At 38.7% G+C, this 16759-nt stretch overlaps 1 protein-coding gene across 1 annotated transcript; it reads left to right on the forward strand.

Moving 5' to 3' along the window:
* Positions 1-5069: 5069 nt before the first annotated feature.
* On the forward strand, positions 5070-13350 carry LOC145807408 (putative glutathione peroxidase 4). Its single transcript, XM_082905514.1, has 6 exons — positions 5070-6107; positions 6210-6286; positions 6427-6488; positions 7082-7200; positions 12727-12894; positions 13014-13350. The coding sequence occupies exons 1-6, from the start codon at positions 6054-6056 to the stop codon at positions 13044-13046; spliced, it is 513 nt and encodes a 170-aa protein (XP_082761640.1). The 5' UTR covers positions 5070-6053; the 3' UTR covers positions 13047-13350.
* The last annotated feature ends 3409 nt before the right edge of the window (positions 13351-16759 follow it).

Consider the following 16759-nt stretch of genomic DNA (forward strand, 5'->3'; position numbering starts at 1 on the left):
CCAGCCGGCTAGGGAACTTTTTCCCCTCACCAGCCCTTGGCCCTTCGCGATGTGGGGGCTAGATATAGTAGGGCCGCTACCAACCGCACCAGGCAACCGGAAGTTCTTCATCGTGGCCACAGACTACTTCACCAAATGGGTTGAAGCGGAGCCTTTGGCATCAATCAAGGAGAAAGACATGAAGCGGTTTGTCTGGCAGAATGTGGTCACATGGTTTGGCGTCCCCAAAATTCTAATCTCTGATAACGGCACCCAATTTGACGGCCGCCTGTTTAGGAGGTTCTGTGAAGATTTGAAGATCGAATTCTACAACTCTACTCCGGCTTACCCGCAGTCCAACGGTCAAGCCGAGGCTTCAAACAAGACCATTCTTGATGGACTGAAGAAGAGGCTTGAGAAAGGCAAAGGAAAGTGGGCTGAGGAACTCCCCAGTGTCCTTTGGGCATACCGAACAACCCCGTGGCGATCTACCGGGGAAACTCCTTTTGCTTTGGCATATGGCATGGAGGTGGTCATCCCTTTGGAAGTTGGTATGCCCACCCTCAGAAGTGAAAGTTTTGAGCCCGAGCTGAACGCCGAAGCCATGGCCTTGGAATTGGACCTAGTGGAAGAACGCTGGGAAAAGGCTCTTATCCATGTGGCCGTCTACTAACAAGAGCTTTCAAGGAAATACAATAAATTCGTGCACCCCAGACCGTTCAAAATGGGTGATTGGGTCTTGCGGAAGGTCATGGGCAATACCCTGGTGCCAGGCGAAGGCAAACTAGGGGCAAATTGGGAAGGACCCTACAAGATAGCCGGTCTGGCAGGCAAGGGGGCATATCACTTGGAAGACTTGGATGGTAGAGGAATACCCCGGCCTTGGAATGCAGCCAACCTCAAGTTGTATTATTTCTAGCTTTTGCTCTCTTTTTTGTGCAAAGAAATTTTTTGCCTTACACTTTATGTAATATTCATTTTTGTCAATATATAGAAGTGACTCATCTTTGCCTTGGCATTTTTTTGTTGCTTTGAGTTTTGCGTATTCTCAACCGAGATGATTTACTCCGGTTGCAAGAGTTGATGTTTTGTTCAACTTAGGTACTCTCAACCAAGATGTCTACTCTGGTTGAAAGAGTTGATGTTTTGTTCAACTGAGGTACTCTCAACCGAGATGTTTACTCCGGTTGAATGAGTTAATGTTTTGTTCAACTTAGGTACTCTCAACCGAGATGTTTACTCCGGTTGAAGGAGTTGATGTTTTGTTCAACTTAGGTACTCTCAACCGAGATGTTTACTCCGGTTGAAAGACTTAATGTTTTGCTCAACTCTGGGTGTACTACTGAGATGATTTATTCCGGTTTTATGACTTAATTAATGAAATTTGTCTTGCCAAGATATTTTGTCCGGTTGAAGTTACTCAGCTCTAGGACCGTGCAAATACTTGGTAAAACTAGATCTTTTTCATTAATGAAAAAAAAGAAGTACAAAAGGAGGGGCAGAGAGCCCGGTTACATGTGCAAAGCAAAAAACAAAGAAAAAAAGAAAACTACACAAGGGGGGAAAGATTAGTGAATTCATCATCAGCTGCCTCCAGGTTGACCGTTGTTTGCTCTTGGACACCGGTCTCAGTTTTTCCAGGCTGCTCTTGGCTGCTTCCTTCCTCGGCATTGGCCTCAGTTTCTTTGGCAAGCTCTTCCTCGGCCTTAGCTTGCAACACGCTGAAGACGTCATTGGCATAGGGCACGAGGTACATCGGCAGGAAGGCAGCCGGCGGAGAGGTAAATACATCGGTCTCGGGACCTTGACCGAGCTGAGCACAGGCAGACTTCCAGCCCGCTTTGAAATAAATGTCTTGAGTTGCGAAGACCTGCTTCTTATAGCTGTCCTTAGCCCGAGACCGACGTCATTGGCATAGGGCACGAGGTATACCGGCAGGAAGGCAGCCGGCGGAGAGGTAAATACGTCAGTCTCGGGACCTTGACCGAGCTGAGCACAGGCAGACTTCCAGCCCGCTTTGAAATAAATGTCTTGAGTTGCGAAGACCTGCTTCTTGTAGCTGTCCTCGGCTTCCTTGAAGCCGGCGTTGTTGGCATCTTCGCACTCTTTCTCCCTTGACTTCTTGAGTGCATCCAGCTCGGCCTGGAGCTTATCCCTCTTCTTCTCGGCTTCGTCAAGCTAGCTGAGCAACCTGTTGTTGTCAGCATTGGCGATTTGAAGTGAGGACTTTGCTCGGCCGAGCTCGGTTTGAAGACTCTAGACTTGGCCGGCAGTGTCATTCGCCTTCTGCTGCAGTCGATGGATTCGCTCCATGACCAAGTGTTGCTTCTGGATGGCCTGCAAGAAGAAAGTCTGATCAGAGAAGAAACCGTGCAAACACTTCGTAAAAATTTCAGTGAAAGATTGAGACTTACCCTGGCCATGGACTTACAGACGATTTCACCAACCGGGTGCCAAGAACGTGGTCGCTACCGACCACGTCGCTAGGTAGGAGAAGGGCTTTGGAAAGGTCAAAGGCGAGCAGGTGCTCTTTGTCGCCCTTGATGAAAGTGGTAGCCAGTATGTCCTTTCCCCGGTGCTTTAGCTGCGGTCGCCACAGTGGTGTTGGGTCGACAGTGACGGTGGGTTGCTCGGCAACCAGCTCGGCGGATGGGTCTGCGCGAGGCCTTTTGCCAGCCCGGCAAACTTCTTATTTGGGTTGCCTGGCACTTGGAGATGCTAAGGCAACCACGGGGCCGCTGGATTGTCCGGCAGCTTGAGAGTGGGTGGTGATGCTTGGTATCTCGGCTGAGGTTGCTGTGAGGAGGTTCTTGATGCGGTTTCGTTTTGCTATCTCTTGTTCTTCGGTCAGCCGGATTAGCGGCACGTCCGGTAGAGTTGGGTCCGGAAGAGGTGTTGGAGCACGGAGAAAGTCTGTAACTTTGCTCCGGCGTGGAGCTGAGTATCTGTAGGTTGGAGTGTAGCCGAGCAACTCGTTACAATCCCGGTGGCTGTAACGGAGCACGGTCCGGATGGCTTCTACGTTGGGATATTGGTAGTTGGATTGCAAGGCTTGAATTGCTACAAAAGAAACAGGAAAAATGGTTAAGTACAGAATGTTGAAGGTAGGAAATTAACCGAGCAAATTAGCACGGCTTACATGTGGAACCAAAGTTCTTGCTGATGAACCAGCCCGGTATATCGGCTGTTTCATAGTTGCCAGACACCTAGAAGAAGTCGTCATCATGTAAGTCCTTGTCCGGGGTGCCGGTCACTATTTTCTCTTTGCCCGGTCTTATTTTTAAATAATAGGCCAGGCCGTCGCCGGTGTGCCCAAGGGTGTATTGTCGTAGTATCTCGGCTAAACCTAAGTTTGTTCCTAGCCAGTTGTTTAGCTCGTGCACACCGTTGATTATTCGGTAAGTATTGGTAGAAACTTGGGTGGGTGCTAGCCCGGTGCGGCGCAGAAATTCGGTCATCAAAGGGTTGACCGGGAAGCAGAGGCCTCCTTTAATTACTGACAGCACGGTGAAGGGGCATTGGTCAAGCCTGCCCCAAGGGGTTGTTTCCATCTCGACGAGCTCTAAATGGACATCTGTCGAGATACCATATTCTTTCCTGAAGGCGGCCAAGGCAGCAGGTGTGTCCACAAGGAAGCGAAATTTCCCCATATGTGACTGACTAATTTAGCTCGGCTGAGGTGGTTTGGCACAGGCTGGGAATTAATGGCTGCTCGGTCCTTGAGAGCCTCAGAATTGGTCTTTGGTCCCCTTGGACTCTGCAGGAAAACGGAGGGTAATTGTAAGTGGGAGCGCGGTCGCGCAAAACGAGCTAGACTTGAGCTCGGTCATGGATTGTGCCATACCATTTCGGTCGTAAAGGTTAGCCAAGGAGCTCGGTCGCCCAAGCGAACCAGAGATTAGCCCAGTCGAGTGGCCAAGTCCTTTTTGCTACCCCGGTTTCTCCTAAGGTTGGGACAAACTAAAGATTTGCTCGGTCTGAGTGATTTTTTGGATCGGATGAAGATTAGGAGCCTGGTCCGCCTCAGATCTTCATTGTTCATCAGGGAAATTGAAGAACAACGAAGAAACTAAGGGGCATTGAAGGTTTTGGGTGGGGGAGGCCCTAAAACCTACGGATTTGGTGCTATAAAGAAAAAAATACGAAATGAAAACAGTAATAACAAGGGCTGGGGGACTTACCAGTGTAAGGCAGAGGCTCCTTCTTCGAACGCGAGTTCAGGGATGGCGAGAGAGAAAGGGCAAGGGCTCAGAGACGCTTGAAACAGAGGAATGTCAGTGAGAATGAATCAAAGAGGAAGGGGGCATGTTTATTGAGGAAGAAAAACCGCCCAAAAGTGATTTTGGGCCGTGGTATCCAGGCAAATTGTGGGCCGAACACATTTGGGCCGTGGTATCCCAGGTCCACCTAGAAGTAATTTTTGCTCGGCAATGGCAAGGGCATATGGAACCGAGCTACTTCACCTTGTCGGTACGGAGGCCGGTCAAGTGAGGGTTCCACGGTTTATGCGTTGCGCGGTTGGAAAGCACGTATCCATAGCTCGGCGTAAAGGCTCATGCCTGAAGCTCGGCAGGAAGGACTTTGGTTGACCGGTATGACTAATCTCAAGCTTGGCTTCGCCGAAATGCAGTAGAGCATGGCTGGAAAGGAGCTTAGTTGTGGGGGGGCACCTGGGCATGAATCGCAGCATGGCCGTTGACAGCCGAGATGTTGAAGCCCGGCTGCTGAGCTCCCAGAAGAGTGGGCTAGTAATTGAGTTAGGTGATGTTCAGCAAGATTTGTGCTGACAGATAGGGTAGCAGAACCACGTGTCGAGAGATCACTGGGAGTAGACTTGGGGCGCAGAAGGTATATAAGCAAGTCTGCGTCCCCCATGCTGGAGACACTAACATTTGGTAAGAGAAATACTTATACTCGACTCTCTCCTCACTCTCTCTATCCTCAGGTGTGTGCTAACTTGATCGTCGGAGGGGTTTTCCGGCCACACACCGCCGGGTAGCTCATTACTAGTTGTGCACGCAGGTGATCGGATAGAAACGGAGCTTGGAAGAAAGGAGTGCGGGCTTGCCTGAATATTTGCTCCCCGCAGAGACTACGAATCCCTTTGGATTATGTATTCTATCCTATATTTGGATTGAGGTAGAATTATAAGGAAGGCTAATAGTTTAGAATTTGGCTTAATCTTTCAATTTATATCCCACCCCCCTCTGTGAGATTAAATAATCCATCATATGTGGAATATCATATCCGAATAGATTGTTAGTCCGTACTTCAATTATTTAACCAAATATCAAATTAATCATTTTATTAAACTATTAGTTCAATTCCAAGCTCATGTACACCCAACAAACATGGCCCAAGAATATTGGTTTGGTAAATTCTGTATCTTTGTAATAATCTTTTATTCTCAATTTTTTGTAATTTTTTTGTACCGTTTCCCATTTTTGTATAACCTTAAAAAAAAATCTATAATTTTCGTGATATTTGTTAGTTACTCATTTCAATTAAAAAAATGTTGAATTGTAATAAGTACAAGTAGTTTTCTTATGATATTAGTATTTAAAAATTTAACAATTTGACCTAAACAATCATTATCTGAAACCCACAAAAAAAAAAAAAAAAAAAATGTTTAGTCTTGCTTCGAATTATATTTTCTATAGTAAAAAAATAAAAATAAAATAAAATCACACTAATAAAACAATATAATCGACAAGCTGTTTGAAGAAATTATTCTCATGAAAATTTCAGAATATATTATTCATTTGTCAAGAAACACTTTAATAATTTTTATTTTTCTTCATACAGAAATAAAAGCTGATTAGCATTTTGTTAATTAAATTTTTTTAAAAAAAACTTTTAAAAAATAATAATAACAATAACTCACGGTTGATGGAACTCATTAATTAAAATTTAAATAAAGCCAACGACCTTATCATACATTTCATCTTCTAAATTTATTACTTTCCTTTTACAAAAATCAGGGTGGTGCTCTGTGCTGCTGGCTGTTGTCTTGGCCAAACCTTCAAGAAATAGAAATCTTTACATGTAAACAAATCTCTCTGGTTACAATCTAGATGGGTGCTTCTGAATCAGTCCCTCAAAAATCCATTCATGATTTCTCAGTCAAGGTCTCTCTCTTTCTCTATTTGTTTTACATACATATATATGTGTTTGTTCAAATTGTTTTGTTTGGATTCTGAGAAAGTTTGGAATTTGTTTGGGATGTGCAGGATAGCAAGGGTAAGGAGGTGGATCTCAGCACATACAAAGGGAAGGTTCTTCTTGTTGTCAACGTTGCCTCCAAATGGTCTCTTTCCTTCTCTTCTCTTTTCTAATCTTGTTTATTGTTGCCTCATATTCTGCGAAATTGATATATGGGTTTAATCTTTATCTTTCTTTTCTAATACTGTGTTTCTGTGTGATTTGTATATGTGGGGGTTGAAACAGTGGGTTAGCAGATTCAAACTATACCCAATTGACTGAAGTTTACAACAAATACAAAGAAAAAGGTATGGAATCTTTCAATCACTCCATTTTTTGGGGGGCTTTTGCTTTTTGTCTATATAATAACCGGAATAATCTCTTTATATTTATGTAACCTTTTCAGTTAACTATGAAATACACACATAAAGTTTTAATTTTTTACTTCAATTTTACATTTTCACTCATCTTTTATGTTTTCATCTGTGTTGGGTGGTATATGCCCCTGTATAAAACCCCTTAGGTTTTATTTCTTTTCCTATCAATTGATTGGGACTTGAAGAATATATGAAAATTGCATAAACACATGTACCCAGATATTCTTTGTTGGTTGGTTTCAGGATTTGAGGTAAAAAGTATATACTAAACTGAATAATCTTTTTATACTTGTGTAACCTTTCCAGTTAACTATGAAATACCCACATAAAATTCTAATTTTTAGCTTCAGTTTTACTTTCTCACTCATCTTTATGTTTTTATCTGTGTTGGGATTCGGGAAGTTTAAAACCCTGTATAAAATCCCTTAGGGTTTGTTTCTTCCCTTTTCAATTGATTGGAACTTTTAGCATATGAATATTGCATACACACATGTACCCAGATATGCTTTGTTGCTTGGTTTCAGGATTTGAGATCTTGGCCTTTCCATGCAATCAGTTCCTGCATCAGGAGCCCGGTACAAGCGCTGAGGCACAAGATTTCGCATGTACAAGATACAAGGCAGAATACCCAATTTTCCAAAAGGTAACCAGTATCATAAAATATTCCAAGATGCTGATAAATTTAACAATTATTTGTTTGTCCTAATATTAAGTTGCATCAACTATTTGTCATAAATATAATATCAATGTTGGTTTGATATGAAATAATGCACTACTGTGAATTTTGAATTTATTGATTGAAAATTAAAAGTTTACTTTAATGGGATAAAATTAAAGTTTTGTTACTTCATTTTGTATTGTAGTCTTTTTATCCCTCTTCTTTTCCTATGAGCAAAATAATTTTACTTAAAAAAGCTCCAAGGTGGTGTAGGCTATGTATGTGCCGTATATAGTACAGCCTAAACACATCTCAAAACTCAGTGATTCACTAATGCTCATTAACTGTGCATTGAGCTTAAATGGGCAATTTAGCGATTAGGGTTTCGTGTGGAATATACTTAATGGCATTACTTGAAAAGTAAATGGGAAGTGTGATACCTTGAGATAGTATGCAGACAATAATCAGACCTATGTCTGAGCATTTACCTAGTGAGAAACCAGTTGGCAAAAACCCAAGGTGCAATGAATTTAATGGAAACAATGTCAAACATTATATTGTGGATACATTTGGAAAACTATTTAAAATTGTTTTAGCAACATTTCTCAATTAAACACATTGTCTTTCCTATGCAATTTTTGCAATTGAAAATGATTGTTCAAGATTGGGTTCCCTAACAATTTGGAGTTCTCTATCGGTTCGAGAACTGGGCTTGGGGAAGCACATTCTGAAAAAGTTTATTTTTAAGTATTTGGTTACTGCTGGTGTAACTCATGATTATGATGATGGCTACTAATAACAATTTTAAAGTATTTTTTTAATTATAATTTATGGCTACTAATACTTATTTTTTAGTGTTTCATGAACTTATTGAATTTCAAATAGGGCCTTTGGCCTAGTGGTTGTGTAGCATCACTTTGTGGTGTGAGGTTGTTCAACTTATGGAGAGGAGTTTGATATGCTTTGTTGTATTTATTTCTCCCCATTATGGTGGTTTTATGTAGTTATTTATTTCTTCCCAAGGTTGGCTATTTCTTGTGGTGGTTATTGGGCTTGGTGAATGTTGGCTTTCTAACTATTGCTCGACCTTAATTGTCCAAATTTATGTAATACTTCTCATATTTGTAATTACTCTTCTATCAATTGACAAAATGCAAAAAGAAGAGGTTATTGAATTTTAGTTTCAGTAAACAACCTCTTGTTTATAATTTGATGATTCCCGCATTTTTGAGGTAGTCATCCCTATTATCTGAATCAGTTGAAGACTTTCAACCTTAATCGCATGCTTAAACAAAATCTGTGACCTTCCCATTAATCACAATTGTTGACGAACATTTGTGATGGAGCACATAAACGTATCACCGTAGCTTTTAATGGTGTGTGAGTCTTATACCTTGGTGAGCAAACTGGGATAACCTTGTAATGCATTTGTCTTGACCTTAGAACTAGCCCTCTGTGTAGAATGGGATCTCGAGTACAACTTGAAGCCTTTTTTTTATTTGGCAGAAGTGAAAGAAATAGTTAACTGAAAACTAAATATTAGCATGAATTTTGAGTTTTAGACTAGTTTTTTTTATCTGATGTTTTGAAATGGGTACATATTGTCTTGGTTCCTTTCCTTTTTTGTGTGCCTCCCAATACCACCAGCAGTGAAAATCTTCATTTCTGGTTGCATCCTCCTCCCAGGGTTTATCTGATAATGTAGTTTGTTTAGATGTCCTACTGCAATTCATGGTAAAATCTTACCAAGCCACACACGATCAGTAAGATCTTGTTCTCCAAGCTTCCGGAAACAAAGCCAAAGAGCACATGCATTAGATGGAATCAACACCTGCAAACACGGAAGGACAAGTAACTTACCCGGTGGGTCGGGGGCACTCCGACAATCAAGTCAGTAACTTTATGTCAGTAGATAATCAAACAAGACCACAAGTTAAAACATACCTTTAACCAATGGGGTGTCTGCTTTATATGACAACCTGTGCCCTCCTCATCCTAGAAGTCTTACTTCAATAAGACTCTTATCTTTCACTAGGATAACACTTATCTTGGACTCAGCTCTCCTAATTGGATTAGGATACACCTCTCATAGGAGTCCTAATTCATCCAACCTAGGAGTCTGTCATTATCTAAGACTCTAGCCCTTTCTCTGAATATCTTAGATTCCAGTGTAATCACATCACACCTTGGCCAATCAACGCCACCCACGTGTAACCTCGGCTAACATCCTAGGCTACGTGGACAACTCAAAAATTATGTCCCCACAATTTGGATCTTTGATTTGTTGAGGGAAAGGGAAAAAAAGGAAATGAAATTACTTATACCTATTCATTTCCTACAGATAACCAAACAAAAAAAAAAGGTTTTTCTGATAAATACCCATATATTTTCTTGTCAGTTCCCAGCCCAACCCAATCACATGAAAGCAAGGAATTTAGCTTTTCTCTTTTAAGGTATAAGAACACGTTTGGTACAATGGAATGGGTTGGAATGGAATGCCTATTCTACCTTTGTATTCCCTTTCTCTCATTTGGTATGTTTTATTTAAGTAGGAATAGTTGTTCCATGAGAATGCCCATTCCAACAAAAAGTGAGAATACCTGTTCCATATGAGAAGCAAAGAAATAGATATTCCATTCCAACATGGAATCATCATAAAACAAAACAACGATCTCTCTCATAAAAATAAAAAAACAAAACGATTGTTTTAGGATTTTTTTTTTCTTCTCTCTCATACAATCTCTCTCTATGAATACTCTCACATACTAAACAATAAGCCATAGACAACTTCGTGATTGTTCTTCTACCAAGTTCAATAGATATATATTTAAATTATGTTTCAATTTATTTAGATGTTAGTTGTAAGGCATATATATATATATATATATATGAAAACTCTATTAAATAATATTCTATGTTATGTATAATAGAACATATATATATGTATCACTTTTTTTTTTTTTTTTTTTTAACTATATAGTTTGTTTGTATCTTTTTTTTTTCTTTTTTTCTTGATTTAAATTTTGTTTCACATACCCAAGATTGAGTGATTTGTATCTTTAGGACCTACTAATATACCTATCAAAGCGTGAAAATGTTTGGATAAGAAGGGGTTGTTTGGTTGACTAGGTTATTTAGTAAGATTTTATTAACTAGGAAAATGCCAGAGGAGTGGAGGAAGAGTATTTTAGTGCCAATATATAAGAATAAAGGAGATGTCCGAATTGTAACAACTATAGAGGAATTAAGTTAATGTATTACACAATGAAAGTGTGAGAGAGAGAGTGATGAAACATCGATTGCGAGATATAATAGAAGTGTTAGAGAATTAATTTAGGTTTATGCTTGGTAGGTCAAAAATAGAAGCGATCTATCTTTTGAGGAAAGTAATAGAAAAATATAGAAAAAAGAAAAGAGACATTCATATGGCTTTTATTGATCTTGAAAAAACATATGATAGAGTGCCTCAGAATATAATTTGGTGGGTGTTAGAGAAGAAAGGGACAACAAAAGGTTACATTGATGTGATTAGGGATATGTATGAAGGTGTTGTGACGACTATTAGATCGTCTGCTGGAAAGACAAGTGAATTCCTAATTTTCCTAGGGTTATACCACTGATTAATCTGAAGTCCTTATCTTTTTGCTTTAGTTGTGGATGAGTTGACGCGCAATATTCAAGATAATGTGCCATGGTGTATGCTTTTTGCAGATAATATCGTGTCAATGGATGAGACTAGAGAATGAGTTAACACTAAGTTAGAGTTTTGGAGAAAATCACTTGAATCTAAAGGATTTAGGATAAACATAACTAAGTTAGAGTATATGGAGTGTAATTTTAGTAATAGTCACAATGGGAGTAAAGGAGAAGTGAAAATTGAGGACCAAGAACTACCTAAGAGTGAACATTTTTGGTATTTAGGATCGATTATCACAACGACTAGGGAGTTTGATGCAGATGTGGTCCACAGAATTTAGGCAGGGTGGCTTAAGTGGAGGAGTGCATTTGGAGTATTGTGCGATTAATGAGTACTTATTAGACTAAAAGGAAAGTTCTATAGAACGGCTACTAGACCAGCGATGTTGTATGGGACAGAATGTTGGACAACTAAGAAACAACATATAGAGATGATGAGTGTTGCTGAGATGAGGATGCTAAGGTGGATGTGTGGCAAGACTAGAAAAGACAGAGGTAAGAATGAGTATATTCGAGAATGGGTTAGAGTAGCACCGATAGAAGATAAGTTGAGAGAGAATAGATTGAGATGATTTGGTCATCTACAACGGAGACCAATAGAGGTAGTAGTGAAGAGGTGCGATACAGTGACGGTAAATGGTAGTATTAGGAGAAGGGATAGACCTAGATTGACATGGACTAGTGTAGTAAATAGAGATATGAATCTTCTTAATTTGACTAATGAAATGGCTTTGGATAGAGTCGAGTGGAGACGAAGGATTCATGCAGCTGACCCTATTTGATGGAACTTAAGGTTTGGTTTGGTTTAATTTTTATTCCATACATAAACACCGCACAAGTGATTGTTATTTGTTGTTGACAAATTAAAAAATTTCTGCCTAAAAAACGTTATTGATTTTTTTATTTTATTTTAAAGTATATGTATTTACTACAGTCATTCTAGCATAAGTTACTCTTTTTTTTCTTTTTCCTTTTTTGTATTGCTTTAATGAATGTTGATTAAATAGTATTTCAATTGTTTTTAATTCATGCCTTGACAAATTTTTTTTAGATTTTATTAGCTCATAAAGTAGACATATGGTTGTGGACATTTTAATACTTTTGTTTTATATATTTCTAGCGTACAATTTTGTTTCGAGATTAATGAATTATTTATTATGATTGTGGGTATTGTGCGATTTTAAAATTTATTGTTTTGTTCATATTAATGAATTTTTTACAATTTATTCATTTGTTTAAATTTAATATGATTATAAAAAAAAAATCTAGTAGTTATTAGTTTGGTAACCATTCTATTCCTTTCAATTTACTTAACAAACCAAACATGGGAATGGGAATGGTCATTCCATTCCCACACCATTTTACTATGTCAACCAAACAGTGGAATGAGAATGAGCGTTACATTCCATTCTACCATGTATTCCATTCCCAATATCATTACATTCCCATTTCGCTTCATTTCATTCCATCGTACGAAACGTGCCCTAAGAGTTTTCCCTTTCTCAGTAAATTCAAGATCCAAACAGAGTGTTCAGGTGTAAGAGTTTTCCCTTTTCTTTCCTAGACTTGGAAATTATCCAATGTGCTTGCATACATTAGTTGTGCTTACTACTTCACAGGTTCCTGTATCGATCGATGCCTATCGCTGTGTCTGACACATTTTTTAATCTCTATGTTTCAAACTTTGTAAATTTGAATAAAATTCTGAACAATATTGCTTATAAGTATTTCATACGATTTCTTTGTGTAGTGCAGCTCAAAATTGTCCCAAGTTTACTTTATTTAACAAGATGATCAACCATCTTTGTTGTTTAGATACGCGTTAATGGGCCACATACAGCACCTGTCTACAAATTCCTCAAAGCAAGTAAAGGTGGATTTCTTGGGTCCAGGATCAAATGGAACTTCACCAAGTTTTTAGTTGATAAGGAAGGCGTAGCTATCTGTCGTTATGGCCCAACAACTGCTCCATTAGCTATTGAGGTCTCTCTCCCTCTCTCTCTCTCTCTCTCTCTTGTATTTGTGCGTCTTTCATATATATATATATATATATTTCTTTTAAATTCTGAACTTGCCTTGCCTCTTTGGATTTTCTAATGCAGGCAGACATTCAGAAAGCATTGGGAGACGTTTGATGGACTTAAAAATTAGCTTTGTTGAAAACTGAATTGATTCAGCAGATGACATAAATAAAACTGAAGCAAAGAAAGTCTTGTTTTTGTTTAATTATCTGAAGTGTGTTCCCTATTTTGAGTATTGAATTTGTTGATAGTAGTGATGTTACTAGTTTCAAATCTTTCTGCACTTCGTTTGATTACTGTAGAAAATCTACTTTTGGATCCAAGCTATGAGTTGTATGTAACTTTGAAGTTGTTTAGTGTGTAGTGTAAGTTGTTTTTGCTTAATTGAAAAGGGTTGCTTGTGGCTTTCCTTGGTTCACTGAATGTAGTAGCTTGTATCTTGATTGACCCCAATCTCTGTGTGTGTGTGTGTGTGTGTGTGTGTGTGTGTGTTTATACTGTCTAATGTGCTTTGGATGTGCATAGTTGTAATCTGTTCTGACTGGCAGGCCACAAAGATTCTAGTTGGAGTGGTTATTTAGTGTTTAAGATTTGTGACCCTAGTATGACTCACTCTCTAAGATAGTTCAGTCATAGGCCTTATATACCAATCGATGAACTTGTTGATTTAAGGTGAGTTAAGGTGCTGCAAGGACAATATCAAAGCTAAGAATATATATATATATATATATTTAATGAGTAACCTCCTAAACCCGCCTTGGTGAGATCTAGGGTACCGTCACATATCAGGCGATATATGAACTCAAAGTAAGATCAAGTAGTGGGTTATTTGGAGATTTATCTTTCAAACAAGCCCTCACAAAGCTAAGAAGATTGTTGGCTGGACGGTAAGTCCTACTTGTCACGTGATCGTATGCTTGCTGAACAATAGGGAGACACATGATTATTTTGTCTGAAAAATGATAGACATGGTCACAAGTCTCCCTATTATATGGAGGGTACTCGGTACACCATGAGCGATATTTTTTGATAAAAATATTGTTGTTTGACATCGTAATATAACCAATCGATAAGTGAGTATGTAGAATTAAATTATAGAAGAAAAGACTAGTGAATCAGTGATCCAATTTTATTGTGGGTCATATCCTACCCTCCCCTCACCTTGAATTGTAAACTCACATAACTAACTTGGGTTAGTTCCAACAGAACTAGGGCTCCCCCAACAACTAGGATTCTTTTTCCTTAGGAAGGCACTTGAAAAGGTAAAAGAATCACACAACATTCTCATGGTTTGAACTTGAATTTGAACGACTCTTACATTACATCAACATTACCAACGTCCTCCACTTTGTCTCGTCCCATGTGCAATGCAATCAATGATCATACGGCTGCAAGCTGATCTGTCTGTGGGGGGTGGGGGCATAAGAACTAATCTTGTCCGTCCAAATTTGGCTCTACACATTGTCTAAAAAACATTATCTGGTCCACCTCAAAAGAAACCTTATCCTCATCCCAATCCTCCTTTACTGCAACAACCGGACATAGATTAGAACAGCGCATGAAATATGGACCCAATTGACATGGAATCTTTTTGACACCGCCGACAGTGACAGGAAAGGGTGACGTGGCCCAATGTGTCTGGCTTGAATTGAGGCCATGCTAATGTTGAAGACTCGTCAAACAGTGTTTGCTATGTTGAAGAAGAAGAGAATAAATATATAATCCCACCCATTCATATTTATCAAAAAAAAAAATAAAATCCCACCCATTCATCATCGATTGAAAGTGGATGTGAATGAATGAATGACTTGGAACTAAGTTTAGTTTGTCACTTCCGGCAATGATAAGTGGCCGGCCAGCATGTCATGTCGTATTGATTGAGACCCTAGTTTTTGTTTAACTTGACGAAAAGAAGCGGTCCACATGATAACATTGATGTTTCAACCACTTGTGCCTCAAGTCGGGCTCATTGCGGGTCTACCTCCCTATTTTCATAATTTGGATTTTTCATTTTGAGCAAATCATATATGTAAAAAATAAAATTAATCGGATATCGTTAGTCACAACATCAGTTCATATTTGTCCATTTTGATAATACTATAAAAAAAAATTAAAGAAAAATGTGATTCAATAATGCGACTATTAATAGTCTATGAAGCAAGCTTCCAAGATGAATGATTTGAAATCATAAAAACAAATTCAGGGTGGCCCCACTTTGAGACACAACTGAGGGGCTTGTGCCCTTTATGCACATCAATGACTTCAATTCCTAAATGGAACATAGGTTATATGTCAATTTTGCAGCTGAGGATTAGGATAAGCGATAACATTAATAATACAGCCTCTTCTCTAATTTGAAGAGAAAAAGGGAAAATAAAATAACATACAGAAACTATAGCTTTTTTTATATGCCTTCAAGGATAATATATTAAAAAACAAAAAAATTAAGAAGTCAGTTTGTTAGAAAGACATACGTGTATGGTTGTTCTCTATTCCCATGATTTTTTTTTTTTTCAAAAAAAAAAAAAAAAAAAAAAAAAACAAAAACCATACCAGTGTGCATGCATGCATCCATGTGAGACAGTGATAACCCCTCTATAAGGAGAAGTTGATGACAAGTCCTTTTCAAGAAGGGGTTGGCAAGGGGACAAGCTATTAGGTTGCTTTGTCATGTAACTAATAGAGAACACAGTGGACCACCTCACCCTTGCCCCAACATTTCTCATCCACCACATATCCTCAACTCTTCCATGTATATTAGTCCTTCCAAGCACCCCAAAGAGTTCATTCCACAAAGCAACTTCAACAAGTTATAACTCACCCATCAAATTCAACCCAGAAACAGACATTTGTTTCCATCTTTTTTTGAATGAAAATGGCAGCAAACTCATTCTCTATGAGGTGTTCAAAGGTCCGGTCGTGGCAACGGTGTCCAAAGCAAATTCGAGAGCAGAAGGCAAGGCTTTATATCATCTGGAGATGTACTGTTCTGCTTCTGTGCTGGCATGACTGATGAGTTTCAACAGTTGATGTGAGGTTTTAGGTTAGTTAAAGAATGAAAGTTCGAGGTTTAGCACTTGTAAAATTAACTATATTGGCAAGATTAGGACGTATTGGGTGGTCTTTGTGTAGGTCTGGTTTGAGAAGTCTCTGGCTGATTTGATACTTGTATCATACATAAATTACATACATATATCTTTGATACCATAACACCTCTTTAGATCAGTTTTTGCAAGTTCTGTACAAAGTCATGTGCTTGAATGTTTATCAGAAACAGCAGATTCGAATTTTAAGATAACTAAATCTATCCAATCTCTGTTAATACATTTGTCAACTTACTAATTCATGTAATCAGATCAATACTAGCTCGTCAACAAAACACGCAATTATGATTAATAAGTGGGGTTTATTGCTTTAAAAGGACCTATTTTACTGTTTTGACCAAATATAGTGGGAGGGTTTTGTTCACCCAACAAAATAATTTTCCAAAAAGATATTTTTGGGTTCTAAAACAGTTCCTGTGGTCAGAAACTCAACTCATTGCAAACAACTGCAAAATAATTGGTTCAGCTATAATTTATCTAATCTTGGCAAAAACATTGACTAATCTTCTTTATCTGTCTTTGCCTGGTAGCAATTATTCAAGGTCGGACTTGAGTTCTTCAGGTAGCTGGGTGAACTGAGGCCCATTACACATACTCTGGGTAAAATGACAAGTACTTACAATTTTTTTATTCGCTACCCACACAAAGTTTGCTTGCATATATAATTACTAAAATTAACTTGCATAAGAAAAGACATGAAGAAATCATTATAAGAACTAAAAA

Source organism: Camellia sinensis, chromosome 14, assembly GCF_055761805.1.
Source record: "Camellia sinensis isolate YWXY chromosome 14, ASM5576180v1, whole genome shotgun sequence".
Classification (NCBI taxonomy): domain Eukaryota; kingdom Viridiplantae; phylum Streptophyta; class Magnoliopsida; order Ericales; family Theaceae; genus Camellia; species Camellia sinensis.